Below are 20,961 nucleotides of genomic sequence, written 5' to 3' on the forward strand. Positions count from 1 at the left end.
CATCGATACGGTACCCATTTACCTATTTACAACATGTGCTTTCCAATATATGGCAGCAGGAATCCGGCGATAGTTCTAACGAAAAAACTCCAACAACATTCTCAACTTCATGTCCTGTTCGTGCTTTCGCCTTGAAAATCCGGCTGCTTGATTGCATCAGGCATCACAATGTCAGGTTGCTTACAGGTAGGGATTGGGATCGGAGCAGTAGCTCCGGTGGTAATCGCCGTGTCCATAGGGTCGGTAGCACTGAAGGCCCCTACACCGCCATCGTCCATTCCGAAGTTTAGTCCTTGCAGACCATCTAAAGGTAGTTCCTTTTCATAGCGAATATTCAGCTGTTGAAGGAACTCGGGGTCAAATCCCATCTGCACAAATGGATCAACAGATGTGCTTAGGGGTGTTGAGAAAGACGACACCCCTGCCGATGCAGTACTACCCCAGTCAGTTGACAAGCCGGATAGCTGGTTGCCTGGAAGTGCCCCCATGCTGCCAGAAAAACTACCAGTCGAGCTTCCTGGGACGCTTTGAACCACAGAGGATCTACCTGTGCCAGGAATAGCTGGGCTCTGAAAGCCAGAGACGGGGTGCTCTGCATGATATGACTGGCGAAGGCACACAGGTGGCTGCCGTAACCCTTCGTGGGATGCATACGGCGGCCGCATGCCCAAATTTTCGAAATCGATATTTTCTGAGCCAGGCGCAGGCTCGATCCCGGCATCGCGTTTGAGAATCGCCAACCAGATTGGATTATCAGCACATGTCTGATTCCATGGATCATCGGTTCCATATATCACTTGTCGACCATGCTCCTGGATCATCTGGTCGCTGGGCACGACGCCATTATACGTGTGCTCCTCAATGAACGCGGTAAGTTCCCGTCTAAGACGCTGGTAACAGTTGGCGTCCTCTGGTATCGTCAATCCAGTCCGACGTGACGAGAAGGCAAACGGATCAAGAGTGTTGCGTTCTTGACCAATGAGATACGGGGGCATGGCATTCTCAACGAGGCTTTGCACGACAGGTTCGAAACCCCAGTCACCCTGCCATTGAAGCATATCTGCACCGTTCTTGAAGTGGGTAGCGAGATGATCGGCCCGACCTTTCCACGTCGTCAAGGTAATCCCGCAGAAACCACACCGAGATATGATCTCCGTGGTATGACTTCGCCATTGATCCATAGATGAGTCGAACCGTACATTGTGCATCAACCGCAGGTGTTGGTTGAGATGGTCCTTTCGATAGAACGTTCGTTCTGCCAAAGTCTTCTCTGCACAAGTGGTATAGTTGTGTGACTCGAGGTGGTCATTGTCGGGATCAGCTGCCATGCAGAATACACAGCGGCTGACACCGTTCAGAACGATAACACCTCCATGTGGTGCGCAGGTCCATTTCTCAAGGGCCAAATGCAGGGACTTTTCATGACGCTGCCAATCGTACTTTGTCTGGAAAGAGTCCGCACAGAAGGTACATTGGTAAATTCGGGAATTCTTGGCTTTCTGCTGTGCAAAAGCATTCGCAGGTGTTGGGGGCTTGCGGCGGCGGCGGCGTTCTTTACGGTCCATTGAGCCGAAGGATCGTGAGGAACGGTGAGAAAAAGCAGAGGCAAACGAGAGATCAGACACAGAAGAACGACTGGCTGAGCGACTGGTCTCATGGCTGCTAGCGAAGGAAGCGGCATCGAAGACATTCGAGTTGGTATGACTTGACTCATTGCTAGACCCAGTCCTCCGAGAATGGGAACGCACAGTCACGTGAGCGGGTTGTGGTCCTTGCCCTTCCAGTGGTGTGTCTTCCAAAGCTCGCAAAATGTTGGAAATGGCAGCCGGCTCGTTCTCTGGGGGAGAGTACTTCCAACGTTCCAAAGGCGTCATGAGAGTGTGGTCACGTTGTGCCTGCCTGGGAATCTCAATTGCGCCCGGGACGGGTGAGCTGCTTCGAGGAGCAGGGCGGATTTTCCCACGCCGCCTAGCATTGGCAAGCCAATTGGTGATTTGAGTGCGCTTCAGTCCTGTCCGTAGCTTCAATTCCTCTTTCTCATCCTCGCTCGGATACGGATGGTCGGTATGTTCGTTGAGCCACGTTTTGAGGATCCGAACTGCTTCGCGGGAGAGCCGAGAGCTGCTTTTCCTCGAGCGAGCATCAACGTCCTCTGTGACGCCGGTAAAGGACTTGAGCGCCTTCTTGCCGGTCAGGCCGCCGGTAGGAATATCAATGTTCTCAGAGATCGGATGTAATGTGTCGATGAACTTGCCCTGGGGCGGCATTGTATGATAGAAGCTGCATTCGCGGTACAGCGAAATACAACAGGTGCAGCCGCTCTTCTGCATCACGCCTCGTTTCGCGACAAAGCAGTCGAGCCCCATGTTCCTGCAGAAGTCACACGGTTCTTTGGCTCGAAACATGGGATACACGCCCTCGGGATCAGGCGTTTCGGTCATAACTCCCTCAGGAGTAGGAGCCTGCTTCGGAAGAAAGCCAGGAAACCCAAATGTCTGGTCCTGTAACAGAGACTGGTAGTTCTCTCTAGCATCGTTCTCATCCATTTCGAGATGATCAGAGGCCACATCGTCATCTCGGACGTGGGAGCCAGATGCAGCCTCATCAAAGTCGAAGAACTCCATTTTGGGCGATTCGCTGAGTCAAGGTTAAAAAGAAGACCCAGCGTCTACCACAAAGGCGTTGGTGACAAAGGTGTCCTCAACTGGGTGAAGTAACGTCGGGAAGAGGTGGTTGAGGAAGAGCAGAAAAAGGCGAGGATGGATGTACTGTAGATAGAGAAACGGGGGAATAATGGCCTGAGAGAGGAGAAGGGGGGGGGTGCAGGTGGGTAAGTGGAAGTGGATATCACGAGAGGGTCAGTTTTTCGTCTGGGGTATGAAAAGCACGCCGAAACGGTTAGCCCCTGCTAGATAACTAGGTAGTAGTAGTACTAGGTATCTTCTTGAATCTTCAGTCGACTGTCGGTTCACCTTCTGTGCGTCGAGAATGAGTCTTGCTCACGCGTTTTGCTGCAGCTCAACAACAAGGATGGTTGTCATCCTGCGCTTCCTGGGGGCCACATCCGACAGCTCAACCCATCAAAATACGAGAAGCTGACCTCCCCTGTCCAGACTAGACCCATAGATAGGCGCGGTAGAGGCTCGTTGGACGATTGGAGCCTTGGAGGGGGCCGCATGTTCAAGACGACAACGAGACTACGAGAATTTTTGCGCCCTTCGATGACAACGCTTTCCCTACTCGGGCTTAGCTCCTCCACCCAGTGAATCACCACCTCTCCACTTTCTACAAACCACCTACAAGGCTCAAGCACGATTCAGTCTTAGTCCATTATATTACTACAGTACACCTATCATGGCTAGCTCCCCATTTCACCATCAGGCAGAACTATCTGACGTCGAGCCGCTGGTCATTTTATCCAGGACCACACTGCACAGCCCGGCAGAGGTTATCAGATTGCCTGCGAGTGTACAGTACGATTGGGGAGAATCCCCCCCTTCTGCTCGTATCTCTAACAAGGTTAATTACCTCATGGGAACGACTCTTGCATGAGAGGGAAAGAGAGAGAGATTATTGATGGACACATCAATCGCTCAGCGACTTGCCCACTCGAGTATCCTCACCAACCCCTGGGCTTCGGCTTCCCATGATCTGTCCCACTCGTCTTCATGGCACAAGACTCTATTTAAGAGTGTGCTCTTTTCGCTTGACAAGTCCTTCATCAAAAGTTCCGCATACCTGCATGCACAGTGTCTCTTACAATATGCTACAGGGCGATGGAATATAATAGTCTTCGGGAAAGAAAGCGCGCCGCACGATTTTCTAATACCAAGAAAGCAATGCAGTTGAGTTGAGGGCTTTCCAGCTTCCCGTACCCCTCCTCAAACAAGTTACAACTCCATTGTCCCCTATAATCCTCAGCATCTCGACCTTGTTCAGATGTACACAAGAGGCTCAGAATCCGTATTTCTTGTTGAATTCATCGGCCACTCTCTTTGTTGTTTTGATGATTTCAACACATCCAGGGGAATCCGAATGACAACAGACAGATACGCTATAATCCTTGATTGGCAACGGCACCACAATCCCCTCAACGCTCGTCACGGATTGCTCCTCGAGTTGCTGCCGAACATGGTTCTCGACATCCGCCGGGTCCCATGGCTTCTTCTTGCGGTCGATCACGAGCATTCCTTGGGAATCATACTTGACATCACCATAGAATTCAGCTCGAAACTCAATTCCCAGGTCGTTGGCAGCCTTTTCCATATTTGTTCCGGGGAGCCCAAACACAGGAACCCCTTGAGGAATCCCCAGCATGACAGCCTTGGCGACTTCATAATCTCTACACATCATTCCATAGAGGACGCCGTGTGGCTTCACGTGGTTGAGGCGCAACCCTTCGCGGTCCAAAAATCCCTGGAGGGCTCCCACTTGATAAATAGTGATTGCTGTGAGCTCATCTGATGACAATTTCATCTCGCGCCGCCCGAACCCTTGAATGTCCGGTAAACCAGGATGAGCTCCCACCAAGATATTATGAGCTTTGCAGTTCCGTACGGTTTCCATCATGATCAAAGGATCACCCGCGTGAAAACCACAGGCAATGTTGGCAATATCGATCAGAGGGAGCAACTCAAGGTCCGGACCGCACGCCCAATTGCCGTACTATGAGAAACTGCATCAGCTTTCAGTTCTACGATTCGGTAAGATACTTCAGGGAGGCATAAATGGGGCTGAGGACATACCGCTTCCCCCATATCACAGTTAATAAGTGCCTTCGTCTTTATCGGAGCCATGATGGTCGTCGAACCTTTAGCGCTGGTCTCCCAATTTCCTGAGCGTCGTAAATTCACGGTCGCAAGACCCGTTCGGCTATTTTATACGCTGAGGTGAAGCATTGACTGAACCGTGGGAACTACAGGATGGGCGCCCTTCAGAAATGGTGGCAATGTGGGGAGCTCGGGGGAATCGTCCCTATCGTCTTGTGTAGATCGCTCCGTTGAGCCGAACTTCCAACATCCTCGGCGTCATCGTGCAATCACAGCAATGCCGATAACCCGAATCCGTTATCTGTACGTGGCTTTATTGCTCCTGGGTCTGGAGATCTTTCCCCGCATCCTGATGGCCGACTGAGGGGCTTCGGCAGATAAGACGAGATATTTATTTAAGCCAGCAAGAGCGCAGTACTCGCCGAACTCCGACGTACCACCCACCAGCATGGAATTTCTTAAAACACTTTTGATTGCTAATCGAGGTGAAATTGCTGTGCGAATATTGAAAACTGCGCAGTATGTTTGGTGTCAGATCTCTAAACCTTGTCGCTAATAGATTGGCAGGCGGCTTAATATTCGAACCATCGCAGTGTATACGGAACCAGATGCGGCTTCGACCCATGTTCATTTAGCGGACAAAGCAATTCTTCTCTCTGGATCACCATCTAAGGCGTATATTGACGGGTCAGTTGAGCCATATCTCACTTGCGACTGAATTTTGACGCGGACTACAGAGACCAAATTATCGAGATCGCAAAGAGGCAGCATGCGGAGGCCATCATACCCGGCTATGGCTTCTTGTCTGAGAACTCGGACTTTGCAAGCGCAGTTTCCCGTGCCGGCTTAGTCTTTGTTGGCCCTTCTCCGGAGAGCATAGAAGCATTCGGGCTCAAACACACGGCCCGCGACCTTGCAAAGAAAGCCGGAGTACCCATTGTTCCAGGCTCGCAAGGGCTGGTTACAAGTGTAGACGAGGCTGTCACCATCGCACAAAGCCTCGGTTTCCCAGTACGTTGCGTGTGCCACTCTTGATAACCAGTGCTCATTTGTTGTAGGTCATGCTGAAGGCAACTGCAGGCGGTGGTGGAATGGGCTTACTTACGTGCAACACGGAGAAGGAAGTTCGAGAATCATTCCAAACTGTACAGTCCCGGGGTGAAGCTTTATTCAAGAATGCGGGACTTTTTATCGAGCGCTATTATCCATCTAGCCATCACATTGAAGTTCAGGTCTTTGGCAATGGGCAGGGGAAAGCTATCTCTATCGGAGAACGAGAATGCTCGATTCAAAGAAGACACCAGAAGGTTATTGAGGAATGTCCAAGTCCTTTTGTCACGAAGAACCCTGGCCTACGGAAGAGCCTCTGTGAGGCTGCTGTTCGCCTTGCTGAATTAATTGAGTATGGTTCAGCAGGCACCATTGAATATCTTGTGGATGACGAGTCCGGGGCATTCTTCTTTCTTGAGATGAACACACGACTCCAGGTTGAGCACGGTATTACAGAACTATGCTATGGCATTGATTTGGTGGAGCTCATGCTCAAACAAGCGGATGCCCAGCTGTCGAGCAGTAAAGGTCTCGAAGCAGAGTTTTTGTCCGGCATTTCAGTAGACTCTCCAAATGGCGCCGCTATTGAAGCCAGAGTCTATGCGGAGAACCCTGTCAGGGACTTTGCGCCATGTCCTGGAACGTTACAGAGCGTAGAGTGGAAAGACATACCAGGGTCAAGGATCGATACCTGGGTTTACAGAGGGGTCAAGGTCTCAGCCAGCTATGGTACGTAATTAAATGATGAACAGATCCTCTCGACCAGCGTTAACATTGAATAGACCCCCTCATTGCCAAAGTTATGTACCATGCATCCAGCAGACAACAAGCGATTAAGGGACTAAACGACATTCTAACCGGATCCAGAATTTGCGGCCCTCCGACTAATCTTGGGTTTCTGGCTAAGATTCTCGCCAATGAGGATTTCAACTTCGGAAACACTTTGACCAAGTTCCTGAACAGTTTTGAATACAGTTTATCGGCTATCGATGTCGTTTCTGGTGGCGCTTACACGCTGATTCAAGATTGGCCTGGACGCCCAACTGTAGGCAAGGGATTTTGCCATTCTGGTCCAATGGACTCTCTTGCATTTCGTGTTGCGAATGCCCTTGTGGGTAACCCTGTCGGTCTTGAAGGTCTGGAGATTACCCTAAGTGGACCAGAACTGCGTTTCTTAGGGCCAGCGGTTGTCTCGCTCTGCGGTGCACCAATTGATGCCAAACTTGACGACGTGCCCATACCTATGTGGTCGAGGGTGCGAGTTGCGGCCGGTCAACGGCTGAAGGTCGGAAAGACCATCGGAAACGGGTGTAGGGCTTATCTAGCAGTCTTCGGCGGATTCCTCAACGTCGCCGAGTGGTTTGGATCTAAGGCTACTGCGCCCATGGTTGGCGTTGGTGGCTATCAAGGACGACAACTTACCTCGGGAGATTATATCGCGATCGTGGATCATCTTCCAGAGTCGCATGGTGAGATGACCTTGCCTGAACAACTCATACCGGAGTACCCGAGCAACTGGGAACTCCTGTCTATGCCGGGTCCGTATGACGAGGGCTACCTCACCCCAGAGAGTATAGATATGCTCTATAATGCGGAGTGGACAATCTCTCATAATGCTGCAAGAGGTGGAATACGTCTTCTTGGGCCAAAGCCCACCTGGGCTCGTTCAGACGGAGGAGAAGGTGGTGCACATCCGTCTAATCTGATTGAGTATGGCTACGGCATCGGGTCGCTCAACTGGACCGGCGATGATCCAGTAATCTTTCCTCAAGACGCACCAGATCTTGGTGGATTCGTCAGCAGTCACACTATCGTTAAAGCTGATTTCTGGAAGCTTGGTCAGGTCAAGGCTGGAGACACCTTAAAGTTCAGGGCCACTTCACTAAAAGATGCCCTAACAGCGCGTGACGATCTGGAGAGATTCATTGCCGACATAGTACAATGTTGTCAGGGACAGAAAGACTACGGTAGTATAATCCCTCTTGACAATTCTCCGCCCCCAGCGATGGCAGCGACAACGCGAGGCTCTGGCGTAGTGCATCAGATTCCTGAAAAGGGAAATCAACCTCAAGTTTCCTATCGGCAGGTGAGAATACCGCTTCCCAACTCATGTACCAGTCAATTAACCCAAAGATTTGCAGGCTGGCGATGATTATCTGTTGATCGACTACGGCTATGGGGCATTTGATCTGAACCACCGCTACAGAGTCACCGCGCTGAAGAAAGTATTAAACGAAGCAACAGGCGACATCACTTTTTCCTCTGGGTTGACGTCCATGGTCGGCTGTGGGAATTGTAGGTCCTCGCAACATACCAGTCGATTTAGGACTCACTAATTCACCTGACAGCCCTCATGCTCTACTATGACGGCACCAAAATCCACCAACAGGCCCTCATCAACTATCTCTGCAATATCGAAGCTCAGCTAGGCGACCTCAGCCGTGCAAAGATGACGAGTCGTCTCTTCAAACTCCCACTAACTTTTGAAAGCAGGCGCCAGGACGACGCAATCAAACGCTACATGGAAACCCAGCGACCGTACGCCTCCTACCTCCCAGACAACATGGACTTCGTCGCCCGCAATAATGCGTTCACCCGTCAAGAATTTGAGAACATTTACCTGACTGCTAGCTTCATGGTAATATCCGTTGGCTTTTTCACAGCCCTCCCACTCGCCCTCCCGGTGGATCCACGACAGCGCATGAATTGTCCCAAAATGAATCCCAGCCGTGTCTTTACTCCCGCCGGTCAGGTCTCATGGGGCGGAAGCTGTCTCGCCATCTATACCGTTGATTCTCCAGGGGGCTACCAAATGACTGGCCTCACAATACCTGGTGTGGACATCCTTGGCTCGAAGAGGGGCTATTCGGCCCAGAGACCTTGGCTCTTCGAAGACTTTGACCAAATCACGTTCTACAAGGTTAGCGAGGATGAGTATGAGCGGCAACTTGCGCTCTTCCAAAGCGGACGGTATGAATACCAGTGGGAGGAAGTGGAGTTTGATATGGCCAAGCATAATCAGCTCTTGAGTGATACGAAAGACGAAGTCAAGATCATCAGGGCCAGGCAAAGACAGGCACAGGCTGATATGGATGCACTCGAGAAGGAGATGCTGGACCGTTGGACTAAGGAGAAAGCCGAGAGAGGTGTACCGTTGGATACAGTTGATGCACTGCTGAAAGGTTTGTACTATCAAGGTTCCTCTCCTCCATCGCACCTTCCTCCATCTCCGTCGCAACACAATCCTACAACCATTTTTCCCCCTTGCTCTTTTCTTCCTTCACGCGAGATGCCCATTGATACCAGGAGCTAACAACACCCAGATCCCCAAATTACCGCAATCGAAGCCCCCCTTAACGCCAACGTCTGGAAAGTCGAGGTGAAAGAGGGCGATAAGCTTGAGAAGGACCAAGTCGTTGTTATACTCGAGGCAATGAAGCTTGAGATTGCAGTACGCAGTGAATCTGTCGCTATTGGAGCTGTGGTTGAAAAGATCCTGGCTCAGCAGGGAGACTCGATTGAGGCTGGGAAGCCGCTGATGCTTGTGAGAAGCTCCGCTTAGGGGCTACTTCTGTAACTGTAGAACTGTATTTTATTGATCATAGTATACATCAAACATCGTCGTTGAATTATCCTGTTTTTGTCTATTTGTATGCCAGAGTAAGATTCGTGATTCATATCAGGCACATGCAGGGTCAGGCGCGGGCTTTATGTCTAGGAGGTGGTTACCACCAAAAGCTAACACTGATTCCGGCTTTCAACCCACGAACATAATGCCACCATCCGACAGGAATGTATAGGGATTCACCTTCCCTTAGTACGGTCTCAACATACTTCGCCTGTTGAAATCCAGGCCACATGGCCTCCCATTGCTCTGATTCCGCGGGCGAGAGCTCGATAGCAGCTAGATCAACCTGGGAAGTATTCGACATGTCGATAAGCTGTTTTGTAGACGTATCTTGGTTGGTACTGAGGCCACCAGAATGGTTGTTTCTGCTCTCAGAGGCGATTTGTTCCATGCCTCGTGGATAGATCTGGGAAGCTGGGGTGTGTGGCGAATAAAGACGGATGTATTTGGTGCCGGTGACTTGAACGAGGATATTATGGTGGGGATCGTGGTGGAGGGGAGAAATTGTCCAGGAAGGTCCGATCCATGTATTGATTATAGGGTCGCCCGGAGGATCGATGGCTAGAGATGGGTATCTAGCGTCGTTATCTTCGAAAGCTTGTTCCTGATCTTGGCCGCCGGCTGAGGTACTCGCCTGTTGCCGTTCCTCTTTTTGCTCCTGTAATTTCTTCAGGTACACTGGCGTGCCTGGTTCCGGCGCTGGAGGATCAATGTAGCAAAAGTCGGGGATGGAGATGTCCTTACGCAGAGCTGGAATCTGTCTGAGTAGATCATGCTGAGCTAGATACCCCGTTTGATCAGCTTCCTGCTCCTCGAGGCCGTCATCGTCCGTTGTTGCTGGCCGCGACTGCGATGGGTTTCTCCATATATGCTTGTCAACAAATTCTTTGAACTCCATGATCCGTTGCCCCCATCCCTCATCGGTGTACGACCTGCCAATTTCTACCGGAACTAATCTGCGGCCATCGAACGTCCGATTCAGCCAGTAATCGCGCGAAGCCCATGGCCGCCTTGACAAAGCAGGCCAGTGCTCAACCGCATCCGTTATGACCAGAGGTGTCCTCAGATTGTGTATATGCTCCTCCATGTAATCAAAGCCCGGGTCAGACACACATGCAATTGGATATCTGAGAGTCGGTGAAGCGACGGCGTCGGGAGGGAATAGCGGGGGAGCCAGTTTACGTCGTTTTGCTGAGCGAGGTGGTGAGTCCGAACAGGTGTAGGCTCGGTTCCTTCGACTCGGGTCTTGTGCGACATCTGCATCTTGTGACTCTATTTGTGTAGCTTCTTGTAAAGAGGTGAGGAGGGACTCGATGAGGTCTTCGCGGAGCGGCGCGCCGGTCATAATCAATGCTTTGTCGAGGAGGTGGACAGCTGGCGAGAGCCAGCGAGCGCTGGGGTCGATTCCGAATCCATCATGGCCGTTGTCGTCAAGAGCCCGCATCAGCTGAGATATTAGAGTATCAACACGGGCGCCATGTCTATTTTCGCGCTGGGCTCCAATGTCGATATTATCGCAAATGCTAAAGCAAGCGTTCAGAATGCTTGCATCCGTGTAGAGCCTCCGCCAGCAGGTTTCGACATTTCTGAAGGGGAAAACGCGTAGGTGCGCGTCGGCGATTCGTAGAGCTTCATCTGTATTATCGAAAAGGATCGCACGAAGGGTATCAAGGTCATTGTTGAAGCAGTGGAGGATCGGGTCCTGCGAGTCTAATTTTGTTATCGTGGAGAGTGTGGTAGCGAGGACTTTTGGTAGGACCATTATTCCTAGCTGAGTGAGAGGTAATTCAGGACCAAAGAATAGGTAGAGGTAGGTTCAAGGAGGAGAGAGGGCGGGAGATATATAGCCGTCCATGATGATGGAGGTTGCACTGAAGGCAACTGTGAGGGTAAGTGCCATCATTCGTGAGGGAAATCATCCCGTTCACAGCAACATCTCCGGATGACAATCACTTGACCCCTTCACTATCTCAATTTGATATTCAGCCTTGAACTACTTTTGAACCAACTTCACACGTTCCTGTTATTAAGGCATATAGTAACTGAGATGTGAATAACCTAAACACGAGTAAGGAAATCTATTCCGACAAGGTCTATTGTACACAATGTTGATTATATATATTTGGGTATTGTACAAAAATCACCGCCATTGCTAATCCAGAAGCTGCATCACAATATTGGGAATCTGCTGGACATTCTCGCCACGCATAGCACTCACGGGGACTGCATATATCTTTTCCTTCCACCCATCGGTATAACCACCGGGATGTCCATGCGTGCCCTGCTCGACTCCATGAAGGTACGCCTGCAGCTGTTTAAATCGCTCTCGGGTTTCGGGGAGATCACACTTTGTGGCCACAACAAACCATGGCTTCGTATGAATAGCCGGAAGGGCAAGTTCCGGGAGTTTGTTTTTCGGCTGCGTCATACTATGCTCGAATTTGTCTTGTAGCTCTGGTAGACCATGACTCGGAGGGTTCCAAGTAAGGTCATCCTCCTCCTCACAGGTTGGAGGAGCGTCCATCTCACGTAGCTCTTCGTATTTTCCGAGTTCGTTCCAGAGTTCCTGGAGCTCTTCAACAGGATCACCAGCATTGAGGTCAACAACAAAAGCTAGAATTCCTGCTCGTTCGATGTGCCGTAGGAACCCCAGGCCGAGCCCGCGGTCTAGATGAGCGCCTTTTATCAGACCCGGAATATCCGCTAGAGTAAATCGCTTTCGCGGAGTCTTTCCCTCGATCTCAACCAAAGGCCGCCCTTTATCGTTATCAATAACCACCGTGCCGATGTTTGGTTCCAGCGTAGTGAACGCCCAGTTCCCCACACGAGTCCGACTATTGGTTAGCGAGCGAAGGAGCGTACTTTTCCCAGCGTTAGGTTTGCCGACCAACCCAACATCTGCAAGAAGCTTCAGCTCGAACTCCAGCTCTAGGCGCTTTGCACCCTCTCCACGTGAAGCGAATCTGGGTCGAGGGTGCGATCGAGACACCCAATGTGGATTTCCCAAGCCTCCCGCGCCACCGGCTGCGAGCAGAATCGGCTTGTCCATGTGTTTATGGAGATCGAGGTATATAGGGGCCTGTGGCTCGAGCGCGGCGATACCCTGCCGCCGAGGTGGGTTATTGGGAAATATCGTGGTGAGGAAATCTGACGGATTCGACCCGGGAAATAAAACCCAGCGATCGTGGCGAATAGCAGGAACACCAAACTCCTCTGAGTCCTCCAAGTCTTCGAGTTCATCCTCGCTCATCTTGCTCATCTTCTTTTCACGTTTCCGCCGTCGCTGTTCCTCAGAAACAGGATCGTACCGATCGACCTCACGCACTACTGTGCCCACAGGCACCTGAATGAGAACATCATCGCCGCGTTTGCCGCCCTTGCTCTTCCCCTGTCCGTTCTTGCCCCGAGTTGCTTTGATTACCCCGCTTCGTGCAAGTTTATGCAAGCTGGTAAGCCCTTCAATGGCCTGGATATAGACACTTCCGCCGCTGCCGCCATCACCGCCATTTGGAGGTCCGTCAGGGATGTACTTTTCTCTCAGAAAGGCAACGCATCCGTGACCTCCGGAGCCCGCATGGATTGTTGAGCGACATCTGTCTTGGAAGATGAACCGGGAATAGTCATCGGGGGAAGGATTGAGATGGGATGGAGGATCGTTTATCGGCGTCTGGTCTTCTGACTCGGTTGAATCGGGCTGTGTAGTGTAATGGCGGCGGTAAACCCAGCGTGCGCATTGCTTTTCAGCTGCAGGACAGAAAAGGCGGCTTCGTTGAGAAAGCAAGCTGGTCAAGGTTCGGAGGCTCGTTTGGTGGGTTGCCATTGTAGCAGGACTAGGTGTCGCTCATCCTGAACTAGTACTTCTTATCGCAACTTATCGATCCAAGCACTTCGACGAACAGAAAACAGAGACTTCTCTTCTTTTGAAGAAAAATGCCTCACGCGTCAAGACCATGACGGTTCAAGTTGGAAGGTATTTTGACATCATGTGATTCTGCCTTTATCTCCACGTGATGATAACGTTTTGTCGCAAGGTAGGATCGGCTTCTCCCATGCCCAAACTCCGTTTACTTTGTCCTCTTCGAAGTTCTCATTCATCTGGATATCAACTGAATCCTGTCGATCCAGATATGGCACTACTGATCGTGGGCTGATTTTTCTTAGAACAAATAATAACTCCGGCACTATGCCGGTCGTTTCGTAAAACGTCATTAACCAACGCATCCATACGTTAAGCCCGCCGATTCGGACAACGGTAGTTTCAGTCGTGATAATAATGGAACAACTAGTGCTGACAGTTTCCTGACGCAAGCGGTTTGAAGTGAGCCCAGAAGAGCGCAGCATACTGCGGAGCATTCAACTTACGAGGCGATGACTACGTGTGCTCGGAGGACTGTCGGCAAGACAACCTGAGACGGAAGACCACAGGAAGCTTTACGAGATGAGAATGATGCTGTCGGCTTGATGTGCATAGAGTTGACGATATGAAGGGTCCATGCGACACCCTTTGCCGTTTTTAGTGCGAGGCTTCAGTGAAAGCCAGAGGCGAAAAATGAGTTCGGGATGAAGTCAACATCCCCGGCCAGCCCTTTCGTATCTCAGAGCAGCGAATCAACGGCGCCACAAAGTCTCATCGAACATCGGCATGCATTTCATTATTCGACTCGTTCTGCGATAATGAAAGGTCTGGAACAATCTCATTGAACACCACAAAGGGAGCCTTGAACTGCGGCAACTTCTTCACAAGGGCACCGTGTGGTCTAGACCTGCTAACTAGTTGACGCCTCGTAGATCAGAATTAGACATATCAGAAATACCTGCCACAACCAACTCCGCCTCTTACTCCGTAGAGACGGGGTACATTTGGTCTACAATAGAACCTATTAAGAGAAAAAGCCACCTCGCCAGCCTAAATCTATCAGCTGATTTCCGCTGTAGCAACTGTCCACCGGACAAGGTCTAGAAGGGACAACGGAAGTAAGGTGGGCTGCCTCATCGTGGCTCTCAAAGAGGCAATTCTACTACGTATTCTAGTCCCATCCATTCAAACACGATTACACTACGAAGATCCGTACCTTGTCCAAGTACTTCTGTCGCCATTATTGCCCAGAATACCCCGTGTTCCCGATGTAAGGTACTCCAGCTCCAAAAACGTCGACCAATAACGCCAACGAACAGCATCTCTTCCGCCAGGTCCGAAACCGGGAAAGCTAGCAAGGGAGCTAAGCTGCTAGGGAAAAGAGGGGGTGCGCCATGAAACCCAAAATGGGAAAATCCTCTCAGATTCCGAGGGACTTCATTGGGAAAGGACCAGTCGACGAGCGAGAAAGGATGGGACGAGTCACGAGGGAGAGGTACACCGTACGGAGGACCTACTTAGGTACTTTTGCTAAGACTCGGAACGCTGAGATCGGCTTCGTATACGGACTATTCCGTACCCAGTTCTGATGTACGCAGCACAGACCGCAATCATTATTATTACGGGCGAACCTGAAGCACTGATTTAGGTATGCATAAGAGATTGTTAGATAGGCGTGCCTCACAACGTCATCGTCAACTTATCAACTGCCCTACCTAGGTAAGTATCAGGTAAATTGCCTCTATTGACAGACAATGTATGAGCAACTGTTGCTGCTGTGCTGCCTCTGTGGGCCCCGTAGGGTAGATTTATTGCCCCTAAGCTGCTAATTGGCCGTATTTTCCAACAACAGTCATTTTCGGTTGTGTTTTATCAATCCATCCATGCTGCACAACAAGGGATTCAAGCCGTGTTACTTCGCCTGACCTGAGCGCAATGCCGGTTCCTAAGGGCTACTTTCTGTGCCAACACTCGATAAACGTCGGGAGGATATACTCGACTGCTTGCCCTGAGGGACTTGAATCGAGTTATTTCGGTGTAATGTTGCTACAAATCCATATGTTGCGAGTCAGGCAGAAGAGCAGTTGGAGCTGGCAGTGGCAGGCAGTGGCAGCAGATCTATGGACCCCAAGACAAGCTGGTTGGAAAAACGTGCTTCAAGTTTGTTTCAAGAGAAAAGAAAAATCTCTAATCGATCCAATAACATGTATCAAACAGCCTTGAGTTACTGCTCTGATTGTTCTGTGATAGGCTGCTCTCTCAAAAATTGATCTTGACTGCCTCTGCCCACACCTCCGTCAAACAACCAAGATTCAAAATCTGTTGGATTATGGCATTATGCAAGCTTCATCCGCCATCTTGGCCTGTCTCTGAGTGAGAAACTGTGTGCTGCCCCCGTCAGCATGACTTCATTCAACTTGCAGCTTTCTGCGCTAGTAGTTGTGGCCTAAGAGCTCAGACCGTCCTTTTAAGTGGTGCTGACCAGCTGGTATTCAATCATCTAAATACGATCCTTGCGTGAATGCAGCAAAGCGTCAAAGTATAAGTACTTCGACTCAAATGCCGACAGGACGCCTACTAACCCTTGTACAACATATGCAGATGTAGGCATGGGGCACATTTCACTCGGTGGGAGTCTGATGACCACCAGATTCACCGAGTTCAAAGCTGCAATGATCATATCATGATCTCGTCACTCAATGCACGGTAGTTGAGGTTGTAAGGTTCGGCTCAATGCATGCATGCAAGGTTTCACGCGCCGACTGACCGACACTTGGTCTGACTGTCCAGTGTCCGCAGCAGCGCAGACGCAAATGAATGCCTTTGTCTGGTTCCTGAATGGAAGAGAGACAAAAAGTAGACTAGCGCCAATGAATGATGTGATTCGAGGGTTTATTGATTGAAAGACCGTGTCTCGAATTGCCCTGTCAACAAGGTGGATGACATTGGATCCAGACAATCCCTGTTCCTTGTTTGACCCGATGATATTGATTATTGAATGATCTGTTGTTCAACTTGTGGCTTGCCTTGTTCTCGGCAAGATCAATCATCATCTCTGTAAGCTGGTAGGTCGATCCCTCCAGATCCTTGCTCGATCCAACGATTGACAGGTGCCCCACGTTGGAAAGGAGACACCTGTTCGCATAGGGTACACTCGAGTCTCGGTCCCTCGGAGTACTTCTCGAGGAGGGGACGGCCTCGGGGGAAAAAAAAATAGAGCCTCGAGAGCGACCGGCAAGGAACCCCGGAAGTGTCCTGAGATCTCCGAGGAGAAGTACAACATCGTCTCGAAAGTACTGTTTTTAAAGTACTACTACGAAAGCGTTTGCGAGCAGAGATCGAAAATTTGGGACATCCAAGTGGAGTGGGAGGGGGGGAGGCCCAGGAACTTGAAGAGAGATGTCCAGTGGGAATTGTTTCCTCCCACTAGCTGCTCACATGACTGAAAGGGGGCGGGAATCGGGATCCATCTTCCATGAGAGTCGTTCTCAAGTCTCAACTTCTAAGTTCTCCCTAACTGTAACATGGGGCCCGGGAATTACTACCGGAGGATTGGTAGATGAGATGGCCTAGCCTCGAAACGGTCAATGAGAAAGGTCTCGGGCTGGGCTGGGCTGCTGGGCAGCAGTAGTGGAGTGTGATTCGCGAGGGCGACTGAGCAGTTGGTTGCAAGCCCATGTCCATCATGATCCTACACTGTAGACTCAGAGATGTAGCCATATATGTGCAGTAACAATACATTGACAGTGGTGGCTACGCTGTACTGGAAAGTGAACACAAAGAGCTCCAAGCTCCAAGCTCCATCTGGATCACGGAGCATTGGCAGGAGTTAAGCGCTGATTATTGGAACCGTCACCGCGGCACCGGATCATGCTTTCCGACGGTACGGTAACCGGAGGGCTTAGATTTGTTTCAATTCAATTCAGGTTTGCCGTTTGCCACCAGGAACACAATAATCATCTCAGAAGTCAGAACAGCCAAAGCAGTTTCCACGCGGGAGGAAAGCAAAGGAGAAGAACTTTAGTACTCCGTGACCCTGTTTTGAATTCCGAGACCTCTCGCTAGGTCGTTGAAAGTACGGTGTAGGCACGGACTTTTGAGCATTCGACGCTAGGCGCTCCGAACATCCGGTGTGTAACAGAGCCTTGGAATATCATTTGACATCACAATTTCCCGCCTTTGATTCACATTATTGGCCGAGGTAGGCTTTCTTTGAGTGCTTGTCTCATGGAGGCTCGGAGGCAATTCCGTCGACACTCGAGTACTCTGTAATGCATCCATGGGGTTCAACCGTTCAACCCTGCAAAGAGATGTTACTTTTCGAGGATCGTAATGGCCAATGGTGACTGCTTGCAGACCAGCAGACGTGGACACAGTAGGCTTAAAGCATGGCTATGATTTTGAGGCGTGATTTATGTACTCAAAATGTAGCGGCAAAATCAACGAGTTGATCAATGTGAGTGCGCTGTGCGGTTGTGGCGGCCAAGGCGTCGAATTCATGAACTACCTAGCCTGTGCAGGCTGTGCGTGACCCTCCGAATGTGCCTAACAACGACCTGACAAGGCGTCAGGTATTTGAAACTGGTGAGCTGGTACAGAGAGTCAGAGACTACCTTCGCCTCATCATTATTATTATTATTGCTCATCGTCACAGAACAGCGGGCTGAACAGTGAATAATAATAAGGGGGCATGACCGATCAGCGAGCTCCTCATTTCCGAAGGGATCATCCAGCACCGACAGGACGGTTCGATATTTTGTAGGCTGCATATGAAGGCGATCCCTGATCCACTTGATGCGCTATTCTGTTTGACGATGAGGCTACTGGATTGTGCGTCATCCAAAGTGGCTTGGTCCTAGGTACTCAGTCGTTGTCGCAGAGCGATCCCAGTTGCCGTATCATGATTATGCCAGCCAGAGACAACTTGAACGTTTGTTGAAAACGATACGTCCACCACGATCCACGGACAACCTAAAAATGGTGCGGCGACGCGGCGTGCGCTGTCCCGGACATTTCGAGTCTTCGACAAAGAAAGTGGGGTGAGCGCCCGGCTGGAGGTACTGGGGTTGGTCTCTCGGGCTGTCCCAGGGCTGTCTCAGGCTATCCGGAATGATGAATCGAGGCGAATCAAGTTAGCACGACCATATTGAGCCATCACGCCCAGCTGTTTCTGAGGCTGCCACTGCCCACCACCGTTCTTCACTCGTAGATAGAAGAAAGAATTCTGCGCATGAATCATTCGCAGCGGTGTCATCCTTTGTTCTTCCACCATCCTTATGATGGACCTCCTGCGGACGAATCGGAGAATAGTATCAGAGGTTGCCTCGCATCTCATCCATGTGACAGGCGGCTGCAACTTACAAGAGGCCAGTAATTCTCGATCAGTGATCAGGAAGAAGCTCCAGCTGCCAGCTGTTTCTGCTGTGCCGGACGAGCAGGATCTTGGGCGCTTCCATATCCATCCGTGTTTGCTAGGATATGGTGGGCAGTTCCAGCGAGTAATCTAGCCTACAAAGATTCAATCGCTGATTGATTGAATGATAAAGGTTAGGTAGTGATAGTCAGTCTGTACATTACAAAGCACCTACTCTGTACATATTATGTATATACCTAGTAGTGCTCAACGGTTTTGCTCAAAATTGTGAAAGGACAGTGGCACTGACTTGTTGCCGCCCCTCACCGTATATTTGATTCTGGTTTGCTGCAAGGCGGGCAAGGACATGGGCCACCCCCTGGTTAATTTGAAGGCATGTAATCATTCAGTCCATCCGTCCACTACTACTTACTGTCAAACTGCCCAGTAGTGGTCCGGTTCTGTTTCTGCCCAAATCCAGCGGGATTAGGTTTGCACCCCTGACAAGCCTATCAGGAGGATGATGGGCGAAATAAACACGCGTCCGACTCTGCAGCCAACAAAAAAATCCACCAGGATTCTATGGAGTGTTCTGTCCTGCATTGCTATTTATCCTTGAGATTCTTGTCTGCACCCAACGTTTGCTTCCTCAGAGTTAGTTCACCGCTTACTGCCGGCGGAGTCGCTCGCTCATTGTCAGAAACAACAGCTCGTGCTGTTTGTTTGATCCCCCGCCTCCCGACCACCCACCTTCCTTCTGCAGCAGTCGAGTCAACCGTTGCCTGATGCTGATCACTTGCGATGACTCGTCGAATTCCCCCGAAAGTGTTGGAACATGATGGTCATGGATGCAGGGTTTCGGCACTGCCCCTCGCGAACTCCCAATCATTGCCCATCCCTAGGCTTTCGAAACACTCGATCGCCGATAGTCTTGGAACCAACGAACCATCATCACACAGTGCACACAGTGCGGGCTTGGTCAGTGCTCACATGATGGCTATCCATGCGTTCATACATCATTCCTGAAGCGCATCAACGGCATCCATCTCAGCCGTGTCTCGGTAATCCTTCGGTACTCCCCGAATGGACACCACTGTGAACACGACAACTAGCTGGCCGAGATAGGAGGTCCGAATCCTGTCATAACACGAGATGCGCTGTAGACCCCAGTCATCGCAGCTGTCATTGCTGATAGTGTCATGAAATATCTGGTGTCCAAGTGGAGTTGATTCCACCGTGGTTCTACCGCCTGTCAGAATTATTTGCATCAAGGATGTATGCACAGAATGGATGCATAGGATGCAAATCCGCAGCACGTCAGCAGTTCTCAGAATCTCATCGATGAAGCGAACGTGTCGGGCGCCTAGAGGTCTTCGCTGTGACCTCGTCTTTGCGCGTTGGGAACCACTGACTGAGAGTATGTGTTTCCGGAAGCAATCTATTTCGGCCCTTCCCCGCTACAAAACAACAAGAGGACTACAGGGAGACAGGTGCCATTTTTCAAGCCTACACCGAAGCTTGTACTTCTAGTATCATCATCGGGGCCTCCTCTGAGTTGCAGGACTCCGAAGTCCGAACCTTACCGGTCCGATCCTCTTATCTGATAGAACGATAGGGTGGTACCTGGGTTATATGAATCGCCGTCAACTTTGAGACTTGGGATGACGTCGTCAGTCTTGTAGCACAATTCGTCGAGCGGGTAAATTTGTAGAGAATGGTTGCTACTTAGTTTCCAAGCTGGGCGGGGGCATCCAGCCGTTATAGGATCTCTCAAGCACATATTCCGCAACATGGGTAAGTACCAAGTATCCGAGAAGGGACCAGTACCTAGGTAGGTAATAAATAATAATAATAATAATAATAATAATGGTCAAGACTCAAGAGATCACCTGCAGGCATGGAACACCCATCCTTCGATCTGCCTTCTGCCCCTCTTTTTCAACCTCGTTTGGCTCACGTGGCTCCAGATTTGGGTTGCGCTAGGCCAGACCCTATAGATCTGCTCTGAAGCGCACCCATTCCAGCCCTGGACAGCGCAATAATGTTCTATGCCTTTTGAGGTTCCGTGGTGTTGATGCTCTATACTCGTACAGAATAGAGACCGATACCCAGTGTTTAAATCCCCGCTCAAACTAGAGCCAAGGTGATGTGACAATTGACAACGAACGGGGGGTTGAATCATTGTAGATACCTAGGGTATCAGGCAGTTGAGCGAGAACTCCTCTTATATGAATGGAGAGGAGTATCGGTACTCTCAATGGGGCCACCCATAGAAATCTTACCAGACAGTTCAATTGGAGTTGAT

General features: G+C 50.4%; 4 protein-coding genes across 4 annotated transcripts; 1 reads left to right on the forward strand and 3 right to left on the reverse strand.

The window, feature by feature from the left end:
* Positions 1–44: 44 nt before the first annotated feature.
* On the reverse strand, positions 45–3,241 carry BJY04DRAFT_83163 (putative homeobox and C2H2 transcription factor). Its single transcript, XM_073721156.1, has one exon. The coding sequence runs from the start codon at positions 2,622–2,624 to the stop codon at positions 108–110; it is 2,517 nt and encodes an 838-aa protein (XP_073570057.1). The 5' UTR covers positions 2,625–3,241; the 3' UTR covers positions 45–107.
* A 660-nt stretch (positions 3,242–3,901) lies between these two features.
* On the reverse strand, positions 3,902–4,883 carry BJY04DRAFT_83161 (LamB/YcsF family protein). Its single transcript, XM_073721155.1, has 2 exons — positions 4,746–4,883; positions 3,902–4,665 (listed from the first exon to the last, which is right to left on the reverse strand). Exons 1-2 carry the CDS (start codon positions 4,794–4,796, stop codon positions 3,955–3,957), a joined length of 762 nt encoding a protein of 253 aa, XP_073570058.1. The 5' UTR covers positions 4,797–4,883; the 3' UTR covers positions 3,902–3,954.
* A 383-nt stretch (positions 4,884–5,266) lies between these two features.
* On the forward strand, positions 5,267–9,451 carry BJY04DRAFT_192038 (bifunctional urea carboxylase/allophanate hydrolase). The gene is made up of 7 exons (XM_073711737.1): positions 5,267–5,288; positions 5,337–5,780; positions 5,828–6,548; positions 6,602–7,905; positions 7,961–8,114; positions 8,168–9,001; positions 9,143–9,451. The coding sequence occupies exons 3-7, from the start codon at positions 5,831–5,833 to the stop codon at positions 9,379–9,381; spliced, it is 3,249 nt and encodes a 1,082-aa protein (XP_073570059.1). The 5' UTR covers positions 5,267–5,288; positions 5,337–5,780; positions 5,828–5,830; the 3' UTR covers positions 9,382–9,451.
* Positions 9,452–9,474: 23 nt separating this feature from the next.
* On the reverse strand, positions 9,475–13,267 carry BJY04DRAFT_228712 (uncharacterized protein; the record flags this gene model as incomplete). Its single annotated transcript, XM_073718912.1, has 3 exons — positions 9,475–11,218; positions 11,642–13,114; positions 13,169–13,267. 3 exons carry the CDS (start codon positions 13,265–13,267, stop codon positions 9,545–9,547), a joined length of 3,246 nt encoding a protein of 1,081 aa, XP_073570060.1. The 3' UTR covers positions 9,475–9,544.
* Positions 13,268–20,961: the final 7,694 nt, after the last annotated feature.

The sequence above is a fragment of the Aspergillus karnatakaensis genome, assembly GCF_047715665.1.
Source record: "Aspergillus karnatakaensis strain CBS 102800 unplaced genomic scaffold BJY04scaffold_32, whole genome shotgun sequence".
Classification (NCBI taxonomy): Eukaryota; Fungi; Ascomycota; class Eurotiomycetes; order Eurotiales; family Aspergillaceae; genus Aspergillus; species Aspergillus karnatakaensis.

What these genes read in the sequence shown, in the direction of transcription:
- BJY04DRAFT_83161 (XM_073721155.1), bottom strand. Translation starts at nt 4,796, where the DNA reads ATGGCTCCGATAAAGACGAAGGCACTTATTAACTGTGATATGGGGGAA. An exon ending in ACTGTGATATGGGGGAAGCG is followed by an intron (nt 4,666 to 4,745) that starts GTATGTCCTCAG and finishes AGTTTCTCATAG; the next exon opens with TACGGCAATTGGGCGTGCGG.
- BJY04DRAFT_192038 (XM_073711737.1), top strand. Translation starts at nt 5,831, where the DNA reads ATGCTGAAGGCAACTGCAGGCGGTGGTGGAATGGGCTTACTTACGTGC. An exon ending in CAAGGTCTCAGCCAGCTATG is followed by an intron (nt 6,549 to 6,601) that starts GTACGTAATTAA and finishes AACATTGAATAG; the next exon opens with ACCCCCTCATTGCCAAAGTT. An exon ending in AGTTGATGCACTGCTGAAAG is followed by an intron (nt 9,002 to 9,142) that starts GTTTGTACTATC and finishes AACAACACCCAG; the next exon opens with ATCCCCAAATTACCGCAATC.
- BJY04DRAFT_83163 (XM_073721156.1), bottom strand. Translation starts at nt 2,624, where the DNA reads ATGGAGTTCTTCGACTTTGATGAGGCTGCATCTGGCTCCCACGTCCGA.